This window comes from Salmo salar, chromosome ssa14 (assembly GCF_905237065.1).
Source record: "Salmo salar chromosome ssa14, Ssal_v3.1, whole genome shotgun sequence".
NCBI classification, from domain to species: Eukaryota; Metazoa; Chordata; class Actinopteri; order Salmoniformes; family Salmonidae; genus Salmo; species Salmo salar.
The window spans coordinates 4455762-4474813 of record NC_059455.1 but is presented as its reverse complement, the minus strand read 5'-3'; the positions used below and the strand labels follow the sequence as shown (position 1 = coordinate 4474813).

The window sequence follows — 19052 nt, the reverse complement described above, 5'->3', positions numbered from 1 at the left end:
TCCCGTGTGGCTCAGTTGGTAGAGCATGGTTTTTGCAACGCCAGGGTTGTGGGTTCGATTCCCACGGGGGGCCAGTACGGAAAAAAAATAAAACATCTATGAAATGTATGCATTCATTACTGTAAGTTGCTCTGGATAAGAGCATCTGCTAAATGACTAAAATGTAAATGAAACCATGAACAGGCATCAGAGCTCAGGCCTTATTCAATGAAATAGCATGATCAACAGTATCAAAAGCTTTCGACAGGTCCACAAACAAAGCAGGACATGTCATTTGAGTATCTAAAGCATTGACAAGATCATTAACAACTAATGTGGTTGCTGTAATAGTACTATGCCCAGGCCTAAACCCTGATTGGTTTACATTCAAAATACATTTCTCAGATAAAAAAAGAGCAAAGTTGTACATTTACCAAGGATTCAAGAATCTTAGCTAGACAAGGAAGCCTTGAAATGGGGTGATTATTATTAACATCACTACTGTTATTAAGATCACTACTACTACGTGGTGAGACTGGAAAAACACCCCAAATGGATGTCTGGTGGGGAAGTTTCCCTTTAAGACCGCTGCAGTGTGTCTCATCTTATGTATCTGAAGTGGGCTTTAGGCATTAACACATTTTAGTAAGGCAGTTCAGTTGCATGAAATGATGACAAACACCAAAACGTATATCAAATGAATGTTTATTCAGAGGATAGCAATTCCACACAAACAGATCCCATTACCAATAGTTCAACTCCAAATTATTGCAGGTTTTTTGCATCAACCTCAAAATCCTTCAAAACAATTAGCAAAATTCATGGTGAAAGAGAAAAACAAAAACATGGGTAACAACAGTAAAATATGTGCTCTTAAATGTGAGCGTCAACAATGGTGTTGGGGTGGTTGAAAAGTGGGAGAGGGGAGGTGAGGTGGTAGGGGAGGGACGTCTTAAACGTAGGCTTTGGTGGAGTCCGGCTCAGACCTGGCAGCAGGTGCGTAGATTGTTTTAGGCTGACTTGATGCATAGTACCCTCTGGATTACATCAAAGACAGAACAGAAGGTCAGAGAGGGGCAGACAAACTAAACAACAGGTGAAAAAGCAAAAGGTGGCAGGCACAAAATGTAAATGAGACAAAACAAGTGGAATAAACAAAATTCAAAGTGAAGCTTAAGGAAAAACAAGGGAGGCAGACAAAACACATGAAACAAGTGAGACACAGAAGTAGAAGACAAAAAAGAACATGTGACAGTGAGGTAGGTTACAGTAGTGTTTCTCAACTCCAGTCCTCATGTACCCCACATTTGTGTTGAATGAGGTATGCTTGAGTGGGTCTAGAACAAAACATTTGTAACATGGGGGGGTAATCAAGAAGTGGAGTTTAAAAACACTGAACTACAGGGTATGTGAAGGTACTGATGAGAGGCGAAGGAAGTCGAATGAAAGACCTACGCTTTAGGCGTTTCACTTTTTGCCCTCTTGCAGGCACAGCAGAGAAGAGATCCTCCCAGCATGGACAGACAGGCTGCGCCCCAGCCCAGGAAGAGACCAGTGCCCAACTCAAACCTGCACACAACAAAAATCAGTAAGGAACAAAATAATATTTATACAGTATGTAGTTATGTATTATTATGCGCATCATCGGGTGTTTCACATCTTCTATGTGTATGAATTTAATTTACTTTTGTGGTTGCTGAAAAAAAAAATGTTTGCTTGGTCTTTCCACTTACTTCACCCCACCAAAGAATGGGTTGTTAAAGTCCTGTACAACTCGGGTGGCGTACCAAGAACAGCAGATCAGCTCGCAGAGACCTGTAGAAGAGAAAGACACTTTCTATGAGAGAGATGAAGAGCAGAAGAGACATGTGACGTTAGGGAAGGAAAGAAAGAAAGAGGAAGGTCGACAGAAAAAGGAAAATGGAAGAGAGAACAGGGAAAGCTGATACGAAACAGAATGAAGAAACAAGCGGTAAAGGGGAAGGAAAAAAATGGGATGATAGCAACATGAGAGAGAAGTGAACCACGGTGCACAAAATAAAGACGTGAAAAAGGGACTCAATGACAAAACAAGAAAAATATATCTGACCTCTTACTCTGATGCTGGGTAACGTATATCAGAACAGTTAGGGATATGAAATTCTGTTAACTTTTCCAAACGTAATACGTTTTTCAGAAAAACAGGAACCATAGGAAAGTTTCTGCAACTTTACAACAATAGGTAGTAAATCTGAACTCACCAGCGAGGATAAAGATGCCTCCACCAGTGACGGCAATCTTGGCCTTTGTCTGCTCCGTGGCACTGCCAATCTTAATGCACTTTAGCCCCAGCAGAGACACGATCATAGACACCAGCCCTAAGAGCAGACTGATGATCATCAGGGCACGGCTCGCCTGTACATGGCCTGAGGGGAGGGGAAGGAAGGGAAGAGAGAGACGAGAGGAAGAGTTGCATGTTAAAACACAGCTACACATCAGCTACACAACATTCATTTGGAGAGTAATTTGTCAGCTTAATTTGGAAACTGTATACATATACATACATAATTACTGGTTTGTTGGTGGACTAGACTAAGACAATGGTAGACATTTTCAAAGGAGTACTATAAAATGTCCCAAGAAATAGACGCAATGCAGAGAACATGTCCTTTATAAATGGCAAGGAACTGTATTCTGAACATGAAAAAATAGCATACTTATGCTAAAGGTGAAACTTAACAAAACATCCCAGGATATGTCCATAGTGGTATTGTAATAACATGTATTTTAAATCCCAGCCCATCACATTTCTAAACTGAATTTAATCTGACCAATTTTCAGCAGTTACTCATAAGGTTGTTATTAGCTAGTTGATATTTTTGCGATTCAACAATATACTGTACCATACTGTATCAATCTACAAATCACCCTTTAGATTGCAGATAACTGCTATCAAAGCCAAAGACCTAATAACCCAGATTAATTTATGCCTATGTTTAGAACTGCTACTTTGACACTGGCCAAGGTGCAGTAGCTTCCCTCCATTTCCTTGTCATAGGAGCACAAAATGTCCACCATTATGACACACATCACTGGCCTTAGGAAGGAGAGAAAGATAGAAGAAGAAAAATAGAGATTCAACTCTAGAAGAGAGTTCAAATGTGACCTAGCGGTTAAAGCTTTGGGCCAGTAACGGAAAAGTCGCTGGTTCGAACACCCGACACGACAACATCTGTCGATGTGCCTTTGAGCAAGGCAGTTAACCCTAATTTGGACCAGGGGTGCTGTACTACTATGGCTGACCCTGTAAACTGCACCTTATCTGAAACTTTCATAAAGAGTTAACATTATTTTAAAGTTGTAATATTAAAAGCGCCTACATTTGAAGTTACATTTAGGCCGGGAAAGCAGTGGGAAAGCATGTTCATATTAGCCTTTTTCATGAAAGCTCACAGCAAACAATGTAAAGATACATTTATCTTCTTGCCATGGTAGAAAGTAATTGGACATAATTATTGTTAATAGTTACATTATCTTCATTTAACCATATCAGATATAGGCACAGGTGTGCCCTGACCTCTCCCCACCAAAGATGCCAGTCACTCTAAGACTGGCAATTTTTACATTTTTACATTTTTAGTCATTTAGCAGACGCTCTTATCCAGAGCGACTTACAGTAGTGAATGCATACATTTCATTTCATGCATTTTTTAAATTATTATTATTATTATGTATTACCCACAACCCTGGCGTTGCACACACCATGCTGGCATTGCAATTACCATGCTCTACCAACTGAGCCACAGGGAAGACCACGGCAATGCTGGGTCTTGTTCAGTAAAGCACACCAAAAGAAAAACATTTAAAAACATTTTGCAATTGACAACGAGAATTAGTGTCATTTGACCAGTTCAGGTTGTACCTCCCCATTACACTCCGTTTCAAAGCATTTTCTCCCTGGTTGAAGTGTCTGAGTTGGTGGTGACGGTTAGAACGGTTAGACTACTGGTTCTTACCGGGCAGGCCGAGCAGGGACTCAAAGTCGCGGCACTCAGCGATTCCAGAGCTGTCTTCGGCACAGGAGTGCCACAGGTTCTCATACTGTCGGGTGGAGATGATGACGCTGCCAGAGACGGAGGACACCTTCCAGTAGTCGTTGGCGAGAGCCGTACCAGTGATCAGCCAGCTGGCGATACACATGAAGAATCCGGTTGCCTCCACAGCGGTCGACATGGTCGAAACCTTTCACAACACACGAGACGGAATGGATTCCCAAAATACACAGAAAATACAGAACTACAGGGCCAAATAGGTTAAAAAATTCCCGAAAAATGTAATGACTCAAAAAAACGACACTACACTACAGACAGGGTATGACCTAAAAACAACCCCAAAAACAACCTTTTAAAATCTTCCAATGTATGCACAGAGGACTGAAGGTAGAGATGTGTGGGGTGGATGTTAGCTAGTGTCTCTATCTGTTCGTTGTGCTTCCTATATCTCAGGTCCCTGGCTCTGACATGAGGACTTTACACCCTACCAGGGGCCATAAAGTTAGTGGAGCCGCACCCATATGGGCCCTCTCTACCACCTCCCCCACTTCTCTCCAACCCTACTGATTATGATGACGTGATAAGGATGGAAGAGCTTAGTGGCCACACCCAAACCAGGCCCTCGATACTCTCGCCTCCTGCTCTGCTCCATTCTCCTAAGTTTGTGTTGACAATGATGATGATGGTGACAGAGTTACAACATGCTGTCTGTTTCCTGTCATAAAGGGAAGACATATCTGGCACCTCCTTGTCATCTTTTGGTTGTCTGTAATTGAACCCCCAAATCAAAACTTTGGTGCTGTCACAATAAGTCTAGAAGTCTAAATACACGTTTAGTAAAAATGTTTTTAATCAATTATTGGACTTAGACTTAACTACAACAGCATCGGCTGTCAAAATATTACAGGTTTTCACTTAATTTGACATAAATAACTGACCCATTTGATACATTTACATGTTCTCCTGCTAGAAGATGGTACTCGAAATGGGTAACTGAACAAACTGTCATAGATTGAAACACTACTGAAATATCCTTTGCTAATGATTGCCAAGAAACGAAGATAATGATTTTATGACCATATGAATTTCCCTCTTGTCGCTAAGCCACAGAAATAGCTACTCATTGTCGTGTGTGTGCTTGTGATTCCAACTGTGGGTGACCATATAATGAATTAATCAATTCTACTACACAGATGAAAAATTGTTTGGTGACCAATGAAATATGTTGCTGCACTGTAGTACATTGTTCTGATATTTAATACTTGTATGGTTAAACTGTAACATAGTCAATCCGTCTTCAACAGCTCCTGCTCTGATAGCTTTCAATGTCAGCTATCAATATTAGTTTGCCCTCTCTTAAATCTCAAAGAAATAGTTGGGCATGATCCAATAGTTTTTTTCCCCGCACAATATGTGCATGCTTAATGGTGTCATTCTACATCAACGGGTGTTATCATTTTACCTTCCCGCTGTTCATGTTTACTATTAAAGAGGTTTCTCTTTTTAAACCTTGGGTGTGCCTACTGTGGTTTTAGCTTGCAAAACTGATTAGACCTACATCAAGTTTACAACATAGGTTTCCTCAACATAGGCTCAGAACAGGCATGGTGAATGAAATATTTGATACCACATACAATATTTGTTATTTAAAAAAATAGTTGAACTCTTCAACTGAAGAACCATGGTGACATGCTATATGTCTAGTTGTATAGTCAATATAAATCATCCATAGTCTTGATATTCAGACTATAAATATACAAATTGTACAGTACAATACATGTCCATGTCCGTTGAGAACACTGGACATTACAGGGAACTTAAAATGAGATACAAAATCAGTAATCAGCTGAAAATGAAAAACGCACATATATGGTTCTTCGGTTGAAGGATGCAGTTTTTGAAGTGTGTACCATCTTTGTAGACTAGCACCCTATCAAATAATTGAGGAATGTTATTTTTTTCTTTTTGGGGGTGGCACCAAAGCATTTGAAGTTGTTCCACAGGTCTCCGTAAACACCCTTTCAGTGGTTCTTGGGAAACTCAGTATTGCCCGTCTTGCACATATACGTGTACAGAAAAACAGGAAGTTACAAGATCATGTACTCTAAATATGAAGTTGGATTAATCACCTGAGCAATAAACATGATTCAGTCTCAGTTAAATAATTTGACTGAGACAGAAAACATTTGGTCTAACCTAGAGCTATTCAAAATCCTTGAGCCTGTAATTGTTTCAGAAGAGACGATTTCTCTCTTGAGAACAACTTTTGAAGAAACGCATCTGTAAAAATGTATGTTGGACAATTTAAATTAGAACCATAGGGTGGTGGGGTTTAAAGTGTTCGCTTTGGTTTAGGATATACATTGCCTAGTGAAAGTCTGCACACCTCTTGCACTGTCTTCACATTTTACTGCCTTAAAATTAAATAAAAACAGGGATTCAATTAGTTTTTTCCCCTACAGATCTACACAACATACTCCCCATTTTCAACATAAAATAATAATTATATACATTTTCCCAAATTAAAAAAACAGCAACATGAAAATGTCTTGATTGTGTATGTCTTCACACCCCAGAGTTGATACTTGGTGGATGTACCTTCGGCAGTCATTCAAACAATGTCGACTGAATTGCTCAAAGACTTTGGACAAAACTTTTTCAATACCTGGTTTGCACAACCATTGCTGCCTTAGTTAGCATTTACTGCTAGGTATCATAAGTTGAAATATCTTACCTACCCGACCGGCAACCGAAGTTGTTCAATTCTGTGAGCTGCTCCATGCTACAACCAGTGCTCTTGCTGCCTGATATTCTGCTGAAACTAGCTATGTGTGCGGCGCACATGTCAACATATTTCACGTGCTTTGCAATTGTGTACTTTATGCATGGTTTCTCTATTGTAATACATAATTGATACGGCATATACTGTACCACCACTATACTACTTGTATATGCATTGGGGGCATTAAGAAGTGAGTATATGCAATGCCCACAACAAAATGTGGGTATATGGGATGTACCTGTGCAGGTATTCCCAAACCGCAATGTCGTTGGCGTTGACCCCAACGGGGCTATACATTTGGGTGAGTTTTTTTGTTGTTGCCTGAGTAGCCTCGTTTCACTGCCCAAAATAAAATGAAAACATCTAGTGTTCAGCAAAATAACACAATGTCAAATACAGCTAGCCTAGTCAAATAATGAACAACAAATCACATTAACCATTACTCTCTCGATGGGAATTCCACTAATGGTCCGTAAGTAGCCAAACGTAGCTGCTGCTCATTCCGTTTGCTCGAAAATGTATAAATGGTAAAAAAAAAATAAGGTCCACGTCCATAGAGACACATACCAGCTCTACTGGTAGTACTGCTACTACCAGCAGTACTACACCTGCACCTGTCGGTGACACAAGCTGTTCTGCTTCCACGAGCACATCCAATTCTAGCATCAGTAATTCTACATTTGTTGTTAGCCCAGCTAGCATGGACACTGACAGTTGTGAATCTGATGCAGCCAAAGAGCTAATGCCCCCTTACCTGGGAAAGAATCGAACAACAGACAGGGACATTGGACCATCGAAGAGGCGCAAATATGATGAGAACTATATTGATTTGGGGTTCACTTATATTGGGAGTAGTGCCTTTCCTCAGCCACAGTGGGTTATATGTGCAAAAGTACTATCTCACAACTCGATGAAACCTTCACTCTTGCACAGACATTTAGAAATAAAACATAACAATTCGAAAAATAAGCCATGGGAGTTTTTTGAGCAAGAATTAAGATGACTTTCGAGTAGTAAGACATGTATAAATGCAACAGATACCATTAATAAGAAGGGGCTAGAATAGTCTTATATTGTGAGCTACCGAGTGGCTAGGACAGGCAAGCCCCATACTATTGTGGAGAACTTAATTCTTACTGCTGCCGCAGATATGGCTGGGACAATGCTGGGGGAATAGGCCCAAAAAACTATACAGACAATGCCTTCATCAAACCACACTGTTTCACGACGCATCAGGACATGACAGGAGATGTTTTGAAAAGATTACTGCTTCACATACAAGCCAGTGAATTCTATGCGTTACAGGTGGATGAGTCAACAGACATGGCGGTCCTGGCACAGTTCCTGGTATATGTCCGTTACGTTCATGGGGGGTCAATTAAGGAAGACATCCTCTTCTGCAAACCACTGGAAACCAGGACAACAGGAGAGGATATTTTTAAAGTACTGAACAGCTTTGTGACGTCAAATGGACTTTGGTGGTTAAGATGTGTTGGTAGCTGTACTGATGGCGCAAAAGCCATGACAGGGAGACATAGTGGAGCAGTAACGCGGGTGCAAGCAGGTTCTTCCGACACCACTTCCGTACACTGCAGCATCCGCCACTTCCGTACACTGCAGCATCCACCGAGAGGCTCTTGCTGCAAAGGGAATCCCTGACAACTTGGAAGACGTTTTGGACACTACAGTGAAAATGGTTAACTTCGTTAAAGCAAGGCCCCTGAACTCTCGTGTATTTTCTGCACTATGCAATGATATGGGCAGTGACCATGTAACGCTTCTACAACATACAGAAGTGCGCTGGTTATCGAGGGGCAAAGTATTGACTTTTTTTTAAATTGAGAGACGAGCTTAAAGTTTTCTTTACTGACCATAATTTTCTCTTGTCTGATCGCTTGCATGATGACGAGTTTCTCACATGACTGGCCTATCTGGGTGATGTTTTTTCTCACCTGAATTTTCTGAATCTAGGATTACAGGTACTCTCCCCAACTATATTCAATGTGCGAGACAAAATTGACGCTATGATTAAGAAGTTGGAGCTCTTGTCTGTCTGCATTAACAAGGACAACACACAGGTTTTTCCATTATTGTATGATTTTTTTGTCTGTAAATGAAGTCAAGCTTACGGACAATGTGAAATGTGATATAGCGAAGCAACTGAGTGAGTTGGGTGCGCAATTACGCAGGTACCTTCCTGAAACAGATGACACAAACAACTGGATTCGTTATCCCTTTCATGCCCTGCCTCCAGTACACTTACCAATATGTGAACGAGAGAACCTCATCAAAATTGCAACAAGCGGTTCTCTGAAAATTTTATTTAATCAGAGACACTGACAGATTTCTGGATTGGGCTGCGCTCAGAGTATCCTGCCTTGGCAAATCGTGTTGTTAAGACACTGAAGCTCTTTGCAACCACGTACCTATGTGAGAGTGGATTCTCGGCCCTCACTGGCATGAAAACTAAATACAGGCACAGACTGTGTGTGGAAAATGATTTAAGACTGAGACTCTCTCCAATACAACCCAACATTGCAGAGTTATGTGCATCCGTTCAATGTGCATCCTGGTGAGTTATTCACAATTACTGAACAAATAAAGTTTTGTATGTAAGATGGCTAAATAAAGAGCAAATGTTTTTATTATTATTATATTATTATTTGTGCCCTGGTCCTATAAGAGCTCTTTGTCACTTCCCACGAGCCGTGTTGTGAGAAAATCTCACATTCATTTTTGTTTAATAAATGTGTCATATAGTGTGTGTGTGGCAGGCTTACAATGATGGCAAAAAAACAACATTTGAGAGTGAGCTGACCCTGGTGCTAGGGCTGGAGCTGGAGATTGAATGTTTGAAGGGGTACGGAACAACAGTTGAAGTCGGTAGTTTACATACACCTAGGTTGGAGTCATTAAAACTTGTTTTTCAACCACTCCACAAAGTTTTTGTTAACAAACTATAGTTTTGGCAAGTCGGTTAGGACATCTACTTTTGTGACACACAAAAACAACAATTGTTTACTGACAGATTATTTCACTTATAATTCACTGTATCACAATTCCAGTGGGTCAGAAGTGTACATACACTAAGTTGACTGTGCCTTTAACAGCTTAGAAAATTCCAGAAAATGATGTAATGGTTTTAGATGCTTCTGATAGGCTAATTGACATAATTTGAGTCAATTGGAGGTGTACCTGTGGATGTATTTCAAGGCCTACCTTCAAACTCAGTGCGTCTTTGCTTGACATCATGGGAAAATCAAAAGAAATCAGCCAAGACCTCAGAAAGAAAATTGTAGACCTCCACAAGTCTGGTTCATCCTTGGGAGCAATTTCCAAATGCCTGAAGGTACCACGTTCATCTGTACAGTCAAAAGTACGCAAGTATAAACACCATGGGACCACGCAGCATCATACCGCTCAGGAAGGAGACGCGTTCAGTCTCTTAGAGATGAACGTACTTTGGTGCGAAAAGTGCAAATCAATCCCAGAACAACAGCAAAGGACCTTGTGAAGATGCTGGAGGAAACAGGTACAAAAGTATCTATATCCACAGTAAAACGAGTCCTATATCGACATAACCTGAAAGGCCGCTCAGCAAGGAAGAAGTCACTGCTCCAAAACCACCATAAAAAAGCCAGACTACGATTTGCAACTGCTCATGGGGACTAAGATCGTACTTTTTGGACAAATGTCCTCTGGTCTTATGAAACAAAAATAGAACTGTTTGACCATAAGGACCATCGTTATGTTTGGAGGAAAAAGGGGGAGGCTTGCAAGCCAAAGAACACCATCCCAACCGTGAAGCACGGGGGTGGCAGCATCATGTTGTGGGGGTGCTTTGCTGAAAGAGGGACTGGTGCACTTCACAAAATAGATGGCATCATGAGGTAGGAATATTATGTGGATATATTGAAGCAACATCTCAAGACATCAGTCAGGAAGTTAAAGCTTGGTCGCAATGTCACGACTTCTGCCGATGTCGGTTCCTCTCCTTGTTTGGGCGGCGTTCGGCGGTCGACGTCACCGGCTTTCTAGCCATCGCCGCTCCATTTTTCATTTATCCATTTGTTTTGTCTTGTTCCCTGCATACCTGCTTTTTATTCCCCAATCACACTACATGTATTTATTCCTCTGTTCCCCTTCATGTCTTTGTGTGAGATTGTTTTTGTGTTACGTGTCTATGTTGATGCGCTATACTGGTATGCGTTTATTCCGTGTTTTATTTCATGAGGTATGTTATTTGTTTGTACATATTTTTGTAACTGTTTGCACTTTTGCCAATTGGCTGGAGGTTTCGACGCAGTGGCGTCCGTCTGTTGGTTACTCCTGCCTTAATAAAGTGTGCGCCTGTTCACAACTCTCTGCTCTCCTGCACCTGACTCCGCTCCCAGTACGCACACCATTTGACACGCAAATGGGTCTTCCAAACGGACAATGACCCCAAGCATACCTCCAAAGTTGTGGCAAATGGCTTAAGGACAACAAAGTCAAGGTATTGGAGTGGCCATCACAAAGCCCTGACCTCAATCCAATAGAAAATTTGTAGGCAGAACTGAAAAAGTGTGTGCGAACAAGGAGGCCTACAAACCTGACTCACTTACACCAGCTCTGTCAGGAGCAATGGGCCAAAATTCACCCAACTTATTGTGGGAAGCTTGTGGAAGGCTACCCAAAACGTTTGACCCAAGTTAAACAATTTAAAGGCAATGCTACCAAATACTAATTGAGTGTATGTAAACTTCTGACCCACTGGGAATGTGATGAAAGAAATAAAATCTGAAATAAATCATTCACTCTACTATTATTCTGACATTTCACATTCTTAAATAAGGTGGTGATCCTAACTGACCTAAGACAGGGAATTTTTACTAGGATTAAATGTCAGGAATTGTGAAAAACGGAGTTTAAATGTATTTGGCTAAGGTGTATGTAAACTTCCGACTTCAACTGTATAAAAAGTTTGGGAACCACTGCTGTATAGCATAGGCGAAATTGCCATGAGGGATCCCTCCGTCCCCCAATATTTACAACAGGTCGATTAAATAAAATACAAATAAAACATTTTGGGGGGGTGGGGGCCCTCTGGAGGTTGCATATGAACACGTCATAAGAAATGGCAAAATGTGTACTTGCAGGAAATTAGCTTTAGTGGTCGACTTTGGGCTGAACGCAACTTTGGGCATTCTGGTCATGCGCGCAGCGACCAACATAGTTAGTTCATTAGCTAAGCTAGTCACTTGTAGCTAGCTAGTAACTTTTCCAGTATGTTTGTTTGTTTGTTTTATTTATAAGGGATAATGCACATTAATCATCATCAATATTACAATAATGCAACATCCATGTAAAAATGGCGGGGTTAGCCAAAAGCTTGTATTATCGTTTGGGTACCGTAAAACACGCAAATTCAGACAAACAAAATGTGTAAACAGGTAGACCAGAAAAGCCACATCCCTGATTGGCAGATGAGTGGCATCCCTGATTAAAAGCACCTGCTGCTCATCGATTGTTCCCTACAAATGCTGTTTTGAATTAAAATGAAATTGTACCTACACACTGCAGAAACGTCTGGGTATGCTATCCCTGATGCATTGAAAAGAATAACAAAATCAAAAACTTAAGCAAGCTTTATGCAACATATTTTTGAGTGTGGACCCATTACACCTTTTGTTTGTCAGGATTAAAACAAACCCAACCTTTATTTACGTTGTGATGTAGACACGACCACAAGTCTCACAAAACTCAGTTTTGGAAGAGACTGACTTTATGACCAAAATTATCCTAATTACACTTTGTAGTCAATTTTGGCAGTAGAATAAATGTTTCTGACTCATATCGATGCCACATAGGCTGTTTTCTAAATGAGAAGTTGTTTTTTATGGGCACTTGATTACCAACCAAATGTACTGAGTTTGAGAAATTTTGACAAAAACCATGCATATAGTTTGCCTTTAGAGTTGTGCAAAGTTGGTAGAATCTTATAAAACATTGTTCACAGCCGTAATGGCTGCCAGAGGTTGTTTCACCAAGTATTTACTCTGGGGTGTGAAGACATACACAATCAAGACTGGTTTGTTTTTTATATTCATTTGTAAATATTTTATCATTTTTCTTTCATTTTGAAAATCTAGAGTAGGTTGTGTAGATCAGTAGGAAGAAAATCGAATGTAATCTCTTTTGAGACTGAATTGTAAGGCAGCAAAATGTGAAAACTGTGCAAGGGGTGTATAGACATTCACTAGACACTGTAGGTAAAGTTAGAGCAAAAGGTATTTTTAGGGTTTAGGTAAAATCAATGTACAAGTTTAAGACAAGGACTGAGGTTAAGAATAGAACAAGGTCAAATAGTTTATTTGAGGCCACACTGAACCTGAGCACAAATAGTAGCCATTCTATGTTTATAATGCAATATGCATGCACACAGTACCTATAAGCACCCCATAGTGCATCATAAGACATGCTATACGCCTCCATAATAGCTCATGACTCCAGATTAAGCCTAATCCTGGACTAAAAAACAAGCTAAATGGAGAATGTCCATTGAAAATGCTTTTCAAATCAAGAATTGTGACCAATAAAATTGGTCACATACACATATTTAGCAGATGTTAGCCAGCAGCATGTCACCCTGCATCCCACTGCTGGCTTGCTTCTGAAGCTAAGCAGGGTTGGTGTTGGTCAGTCCCTGGATGGGAGACCAGATGCTGCTGGAAGTGGTGTTGGAGGGCCAGTAGGAAGCACTCTTTCCTCAGGTCTAAAAAGAAAAAAGAATATCCCAATGCCCCAGGGCAGTGATTGGAGACACTGTGCTGTGTAGGGTGCTGTCTTTCAGATGGGATGTTAAACTGGTGTCCTGACTCTCTGGTCATTAAAGAGCCCATGGTACTTATTGTAAGGGTGTTAACCCCAGTGTCCTGGCTAAAACTGACCCTCATACCATCATGGTCACCTAATCATCCTGAGCTTATAATTGGCTCATTCATCTCCCTCCTCTCCCCTGTAACTATTCCCCAGGTTGTTGCTGTAAATGAGAATGTGTTCTCAGTCAACTTACCTGGTAAAATAACAGTTAAAAAAAAGTTATTGTAGTGAAATGCTTGTGTTCCTAGCTCCAACAGTGCAGTAGTATCTAAAATAATGGAATAAATATTAAGATGAGCAATGTTGGAGTGGCATTGAATAGAATACAGTATATACATATGAGTAAAGCAGTATGTAAACATTATTAAAGTGACTAGTGTTCCAGTGGCCAGTGATTCAATGTTTGGATTGGTCCAGGATTAGATTTAATTGGTGTGCACGAAGCCACTCCTATAATGCCTACATACCTATAATCTATTTATATTGTATTACAAATCAGGTGTCTCAGAACTAACAAACTTACTTTTCTATTTCCCCCTTCATTCTTTACACAGTTTGATTGAGACACATATGAGTCATTCAGGAGACCAGAAAACTGATGCCTTACAGCAACAGCTCATACTTTCGTTCATCACTCATGTGATTGCAATTAGGTAACAGGGAGGAGGTGACTTATGACACTTTCATCCACACATCCCACCCTCCTGTCTGTGTCCCTCCATGGCGCCCTGGTCAAAATGCACTATGTAAGGAATAAGGTGCCCTTTGAGACGCAACCCAGCCTCTCAAACTAGTTTCGTGGTAAAAATCTGCTGTAGGCAGACGGTGAATGTGTGTGTTTATGGGCTGTGAGTTTTTATGACTTTATAGATTCATGGCTCTAGTTAATGGTTGATAATCATCAGAGTCCAAAGTCTCCTGTGTTGTTCCTCTCTCTCTCTCTCTCTCTCTCTCTCTCTCTCTCTCTCTCTCTCTCTCTCTCTCTCTCTTGCTGTTTCTCTTTTAAATAAAAATTCAAACAGTTATAGGGTACTTTTCACTACTACAATCATGAGATGTGGGATTACAGATGTGGGATTACGTTCACACGTATCATGTTAATGCTTTCAGCTAAATGTGTGAAACGTGCTGAAAATAATCTATTACTATTGGTATTGCGTACATTGGAACAATTAATTGAAATCAAAAATGTTACAAATAGTGAGAGGAACTAAAATGTATGCGTTCGCAAATAATCACAACCCTTAATGTCCTACACATACATAATGTAGTGTAATAATTGACATCCATTGCCAATAATGCAACCAAATACTTCTACAATACCAAAAAACACCACCTATTTATCCATCTGTCCTATCATCCTACATCCCACTCTTCCTAACTCTCTCAAAATGACTCTTATTACCGATCCAGTCCTTTTTTTTTTATCTGTGTGAAGGATATAATAACAAGGAGAGAGGAAAGGGTCTGAGTTTCATTCCTCCTATACCCCATGAAAGTCCCGCCTACTTCCTGGTGCAAGCTTCCAATTGATATAATCAAATTCATAAAAACATGGTCATTTCAAATATATGTAAAATTAGAATTAATTTTTCTTGGATTCATTTACTTCTACCTGACGTCTTTCATGAAGGTTTTCGATTGCATATCATTTTTTTTCAGAATCGAAAGCCTTCATGAAAGGCATTGGGTAATGTTAAATTAATCCACAAATACGAATATCATTTTACATATACTGTATCTTAAATGACACCATTTTCATGAATTTCATGTTATTAGCTTGACACCTATTCAAAAACAGTACGAGACTTGTACCAGGAAGTAGGCAGGACTTTCATAGGGTATTTTCTACATGTGTCTCACTGCCCCCCTGTTGATACAGTGGTTCTTCCTTTAAAAGTTGCGTCATACTGCAGCACACCTTGCGGGCTGCCGCAGAATTCTATGGCACATTATTTAAGTGTCAGCCATTGTTGCCATTAATGCTAGTTAGTGCTAGTTTGACCACTAGAGGGCATCTTTGAGCAGCATTTGTCTCCTTTAATATTTGCTGTACTAGATCATTTAAAACCTTTTTTTGTAAGAACATAGTATATGGGATTGATTTTAAGAAATGTAGCTTCATTCATTTGATTAATATTATGGTGTTTCTATTCCAAGAAAAACGAAACCCTCAGGGTTTCAGTTAAGAAAATATGGTGCTGTACAGTACAACGTGACCGTTTCCACACCCTAATTGTAGACTAACCAATACCCAAACGGAGATTCAGTGAAAATAAAAACCTCATTGATTTATCAACACCAGTCCCCATGCTTGTCTCAGAGCAGCGCGAAGCGGTGCTGAAATAGTTGACCACACGTTGGTAGGCTATTGCTTCAAATCCTATTATAACAATTGGATGACTTTGGGTGTTCCAGTAAGCATTCTGAAAAGAACTCCAGCACAGAGAAGAGAAAGGAGCCATGAATAATTAAACATGTCGGTAAAATACTGTTAGACTTGGGGATTATGGTCACGGACAGTGCTATTCGCCTGTGTTACGCCGAACGCGAAAAACCAGGAAAATGAACAGGTACAGTAGGCTACAATACTGTAAAGTAGGCCTAAAATTACCAAAAAATAATGCTTAAATAAATCGACTGCTGGTCTTTACTGTGTGCTGCACATTTTTACATTGTATTCCATTTCCAGCTAGACTATTCAAGCCATCAACTCACTGATGGTTGAAGGTGATGAGCGATCGGCAAATGTAGTCTGGAATCTGCTGGCATCACAGCACAATATCAGTATCGCTCTAATCACAGTCAGAAGACAGTTGAAAAAACTTGAGTGGACTTATGGAAAAGCTCTGTAAGACATATTATATATATGTACTATATACAGTACTGTTCAAAAGTTTGGGGTCACATAGAAATGTCCTGTTTTTGAAAGAAAAGCTATTTTTTTTACATCAAATTGATCAGAATTACAGTGTAGACATTGTTAATGTTGTAATATTATTATTATTATTATTATTTATTTTATATATCTTTTTTTTACCTTTATTTAACCAGGTAGGCAAGTTGAGAACAAGTTCTCATTTACAACTGCAACCTGGCCAAGATAAAGCAAAGCAGTTCGACACATATAACAAAACAGAGTTACACATGGAGTAAAACAAACTTACAGTCAATAATACAGTAGAAAATAAGTCTATATACAATGTGAGCAAATTAGGTGAGATAAGGGAGGTAAAGGCAATAAATAGGCCATGGTGGCGAAGTAAATACAATATAGCAATTAAAACACTGGAATAGTAGATTTGACAGTAGATGAGTGTGCAAAGTAGAAATACTGGGGTGCAAAGGAGCAAAATAAATAAATAAATACAGTAGGGGAAGAGGGAGTTGTTTGGGCTATTTATAGATGGGCTATGTACAGGTGCAGTGATCTGTGAGCTGCTCTGACAGCTGGTGCTTAAAGCTAGTGAGGGAGATAAGTGTTTCCAGTTTCAGAGATTTTTGTAGTTCGTTCCAGCCATTGGCAGCAGAGAACTGAATATTATATAAATAATATAGAATAATATGACTATTGTATCTGGAAATGGCAGATTTTTTATGGAATATCTACATAGGCGTACAGAGGTCCATTATCAGCAACCATCACGCCTGTGTTCCAATGGCACGTTGTGTTAGCTAATCCAAGTTTATCATTTTAAAAGGCTAACTGATCATTAGAAAACCCTTTGCAATTATGTTAGCACAGCTGAAAACTGTTGTTCTGATTAAAGAAGCAACAAAACTGGCTTTCTGTAGACTAGTTGAGTATCTGAGCATCAGCATTTGTGGGTTCGATTACAGGCTCAAAATGTCCAGAAACAAAGACTTTCTTCTGAAACTCGACAGTGTATTCTTGTTCTGAGAAATGAAGGCTATTCCATGTGAGGAATTGCCAAGAAACGGAAGATCTGGTACAACGCTGTGTTCTACTCCCTTAACAGAACAGTGCAAACTGGCTCTAACCAGAATAGAAAGAGGAGTGGGAGGCCCCGGTGCACAACTGAGCAAGAGGACAAGTACATTAGAGTGTCTAGTTTGAGAAACAGACATCTCACAAGTCCTCAACTGGCAGCTTCATTAAATAGTACCCTCAAAACACCAGTCTTAACGTCAGCAATGAAGAGGCGACTCCGGGATGCTGACTTTCTAGGCAGAGTTGCAAAGAGAAAGCCATATCTCAGACTTGCCAATAAAAATAAAATATTAAGATGGGCAAAAGAACACAGACACTGGACAGAGGAAGATTGGAAAAAAGTTTTTATGGACAGACTAATCTAAGTTTGCGGTATTCGGATCACAAAGAAGGACATTCATGAGACTCAGAAAAAATGAAAAGATGCTGAAGGAGTGCTTGACGCAATCTGTCAAGCATGGTGGAGGCAATGTGATGGTCTGGGGGTGCTTTGGTGGTGGTAAAATGGGAGATTTGTACAGGGTAAAAGGGATCTTGAAGAAGGAAGGCTATCACTCCATTTTGCAACGCCATACCATACACTGTGGACGGCGCTTAATTGTAGCCAATTTCCTCCTACAACAGAACAATGACCCAAAGAACAGCTCCAAACTATGCAAGAACTATTTAGGGAAGAAGCAGTCAGCTGGTATTCTGTCTGTAATGGAGTGGCCAGCACAATCACCGTATCTCAACCCTATTGAGCTGTTGTGGGAGCAGCTTGACCTTATGGTACGTAAGAAGTGCCCATCAAGCCAATCCAACTTGTGGGAGGTACTTCAGGAAGCATGGGGTGAAATCTGTTCAGATTACTTCAACAAATTGACAACTAGAATGCCAAAGGTCTGCAAGGCTGTAATTGCTGCAAATGGAGGATTCTTTGACAAAAGCAAAGTTTATTTAAATAAAAAATCCTTATTTATAACCTTGTCAACGTCTTGACTATATTTTCTATTCATTTTGCAACTCATTTCATATATGTTTTCATGGAAAACAAGGACATTTCTAAGTGACCCCAAACTTTTGAACAGTAGTGTATATAGTACATAGTATATAGTGTATTTTTTTTAACCTTTATTTAACTTGGCAAGTCAGTTAAGAACAAATGTTACTTACAATGACGGCCTACCCCGGCCATACCCAGATGACACTGGGCCAATTGTGCGCCACCCTATGGAGTCCCAATCATGGCCGGATGTGATACAGCCTGGATTCAAACCAGGGACTGTAGTGATACCTCTTGCACTGAGATGCAGTGCCTTAAACCACTGCGCCACTCAGGAGCCATGACCAATATGACCAATATATATATATATTCTTTTTTTTTCAGAACATTAACCATGTGTCTTCTCTTGTTTTGTACTGTTCTGTAGTTTTGACCCAATGATTTGTCTGCCAAACAAAGAAC

At 40.0% G+C, this 19052-nt stretch overlaps 1 protein-coding gene across 1 annotated transcript; it reads right to left on the bottom strand.

The window, feature by feature from the left end:
* Positions 1 to 668: 668 nt before the first annotated feature.
* Positions 669 to 4452, bottom strand: cldn15la (claudin 15-like a). Its single transcript, XM_014139145.2, has 5 exons — positions 3975 to 4452; positions 2220 to 2384; positions 1713 to 1794; positions 1435 to 1548; positions 669 to 1016 (listed from the first exon to the last, which is right to left on the bottom strand). The coding sequence occupies exons 1-5, from the start codon at positions 4189 to 4191 to the stop codon at positions 932 to 934; spliced, it is 663 nt and encodes a 220-aa protein (XP_013994620.1). The 5' UTR covers positions 4192 to 4452; the 3' UTR covers positions 669 to 931.
* Positions 4453 to 19052: the final 14600 nt, after the last annotated feature.

Bases quoted from the DNA above. Each gene is read 5' to 3' on its own strand.
- cldn15la (XM_014139145.2), bottom strand. From the start codon at position 4,191: ATGTCGACCGCTGTGGAGGCAACCGGATTCTTCATGTGTATCGCCAGC. The intron at 2,385-3,974 runs GTAAGAACCAGT...CCCTCCCCTCAG, and splicing joins GTCCCTGCTCGGCCTGCCCG to GCCATGTACAGGCGAGCCGT. The intron at 1,795-2,219 runs GTGAGTTCAGAT...TCTCTTCTACAG, and splicing joins AGGCATCTTTATCCTCGCTG to GTCTCTGCGAGCTGATCTGC.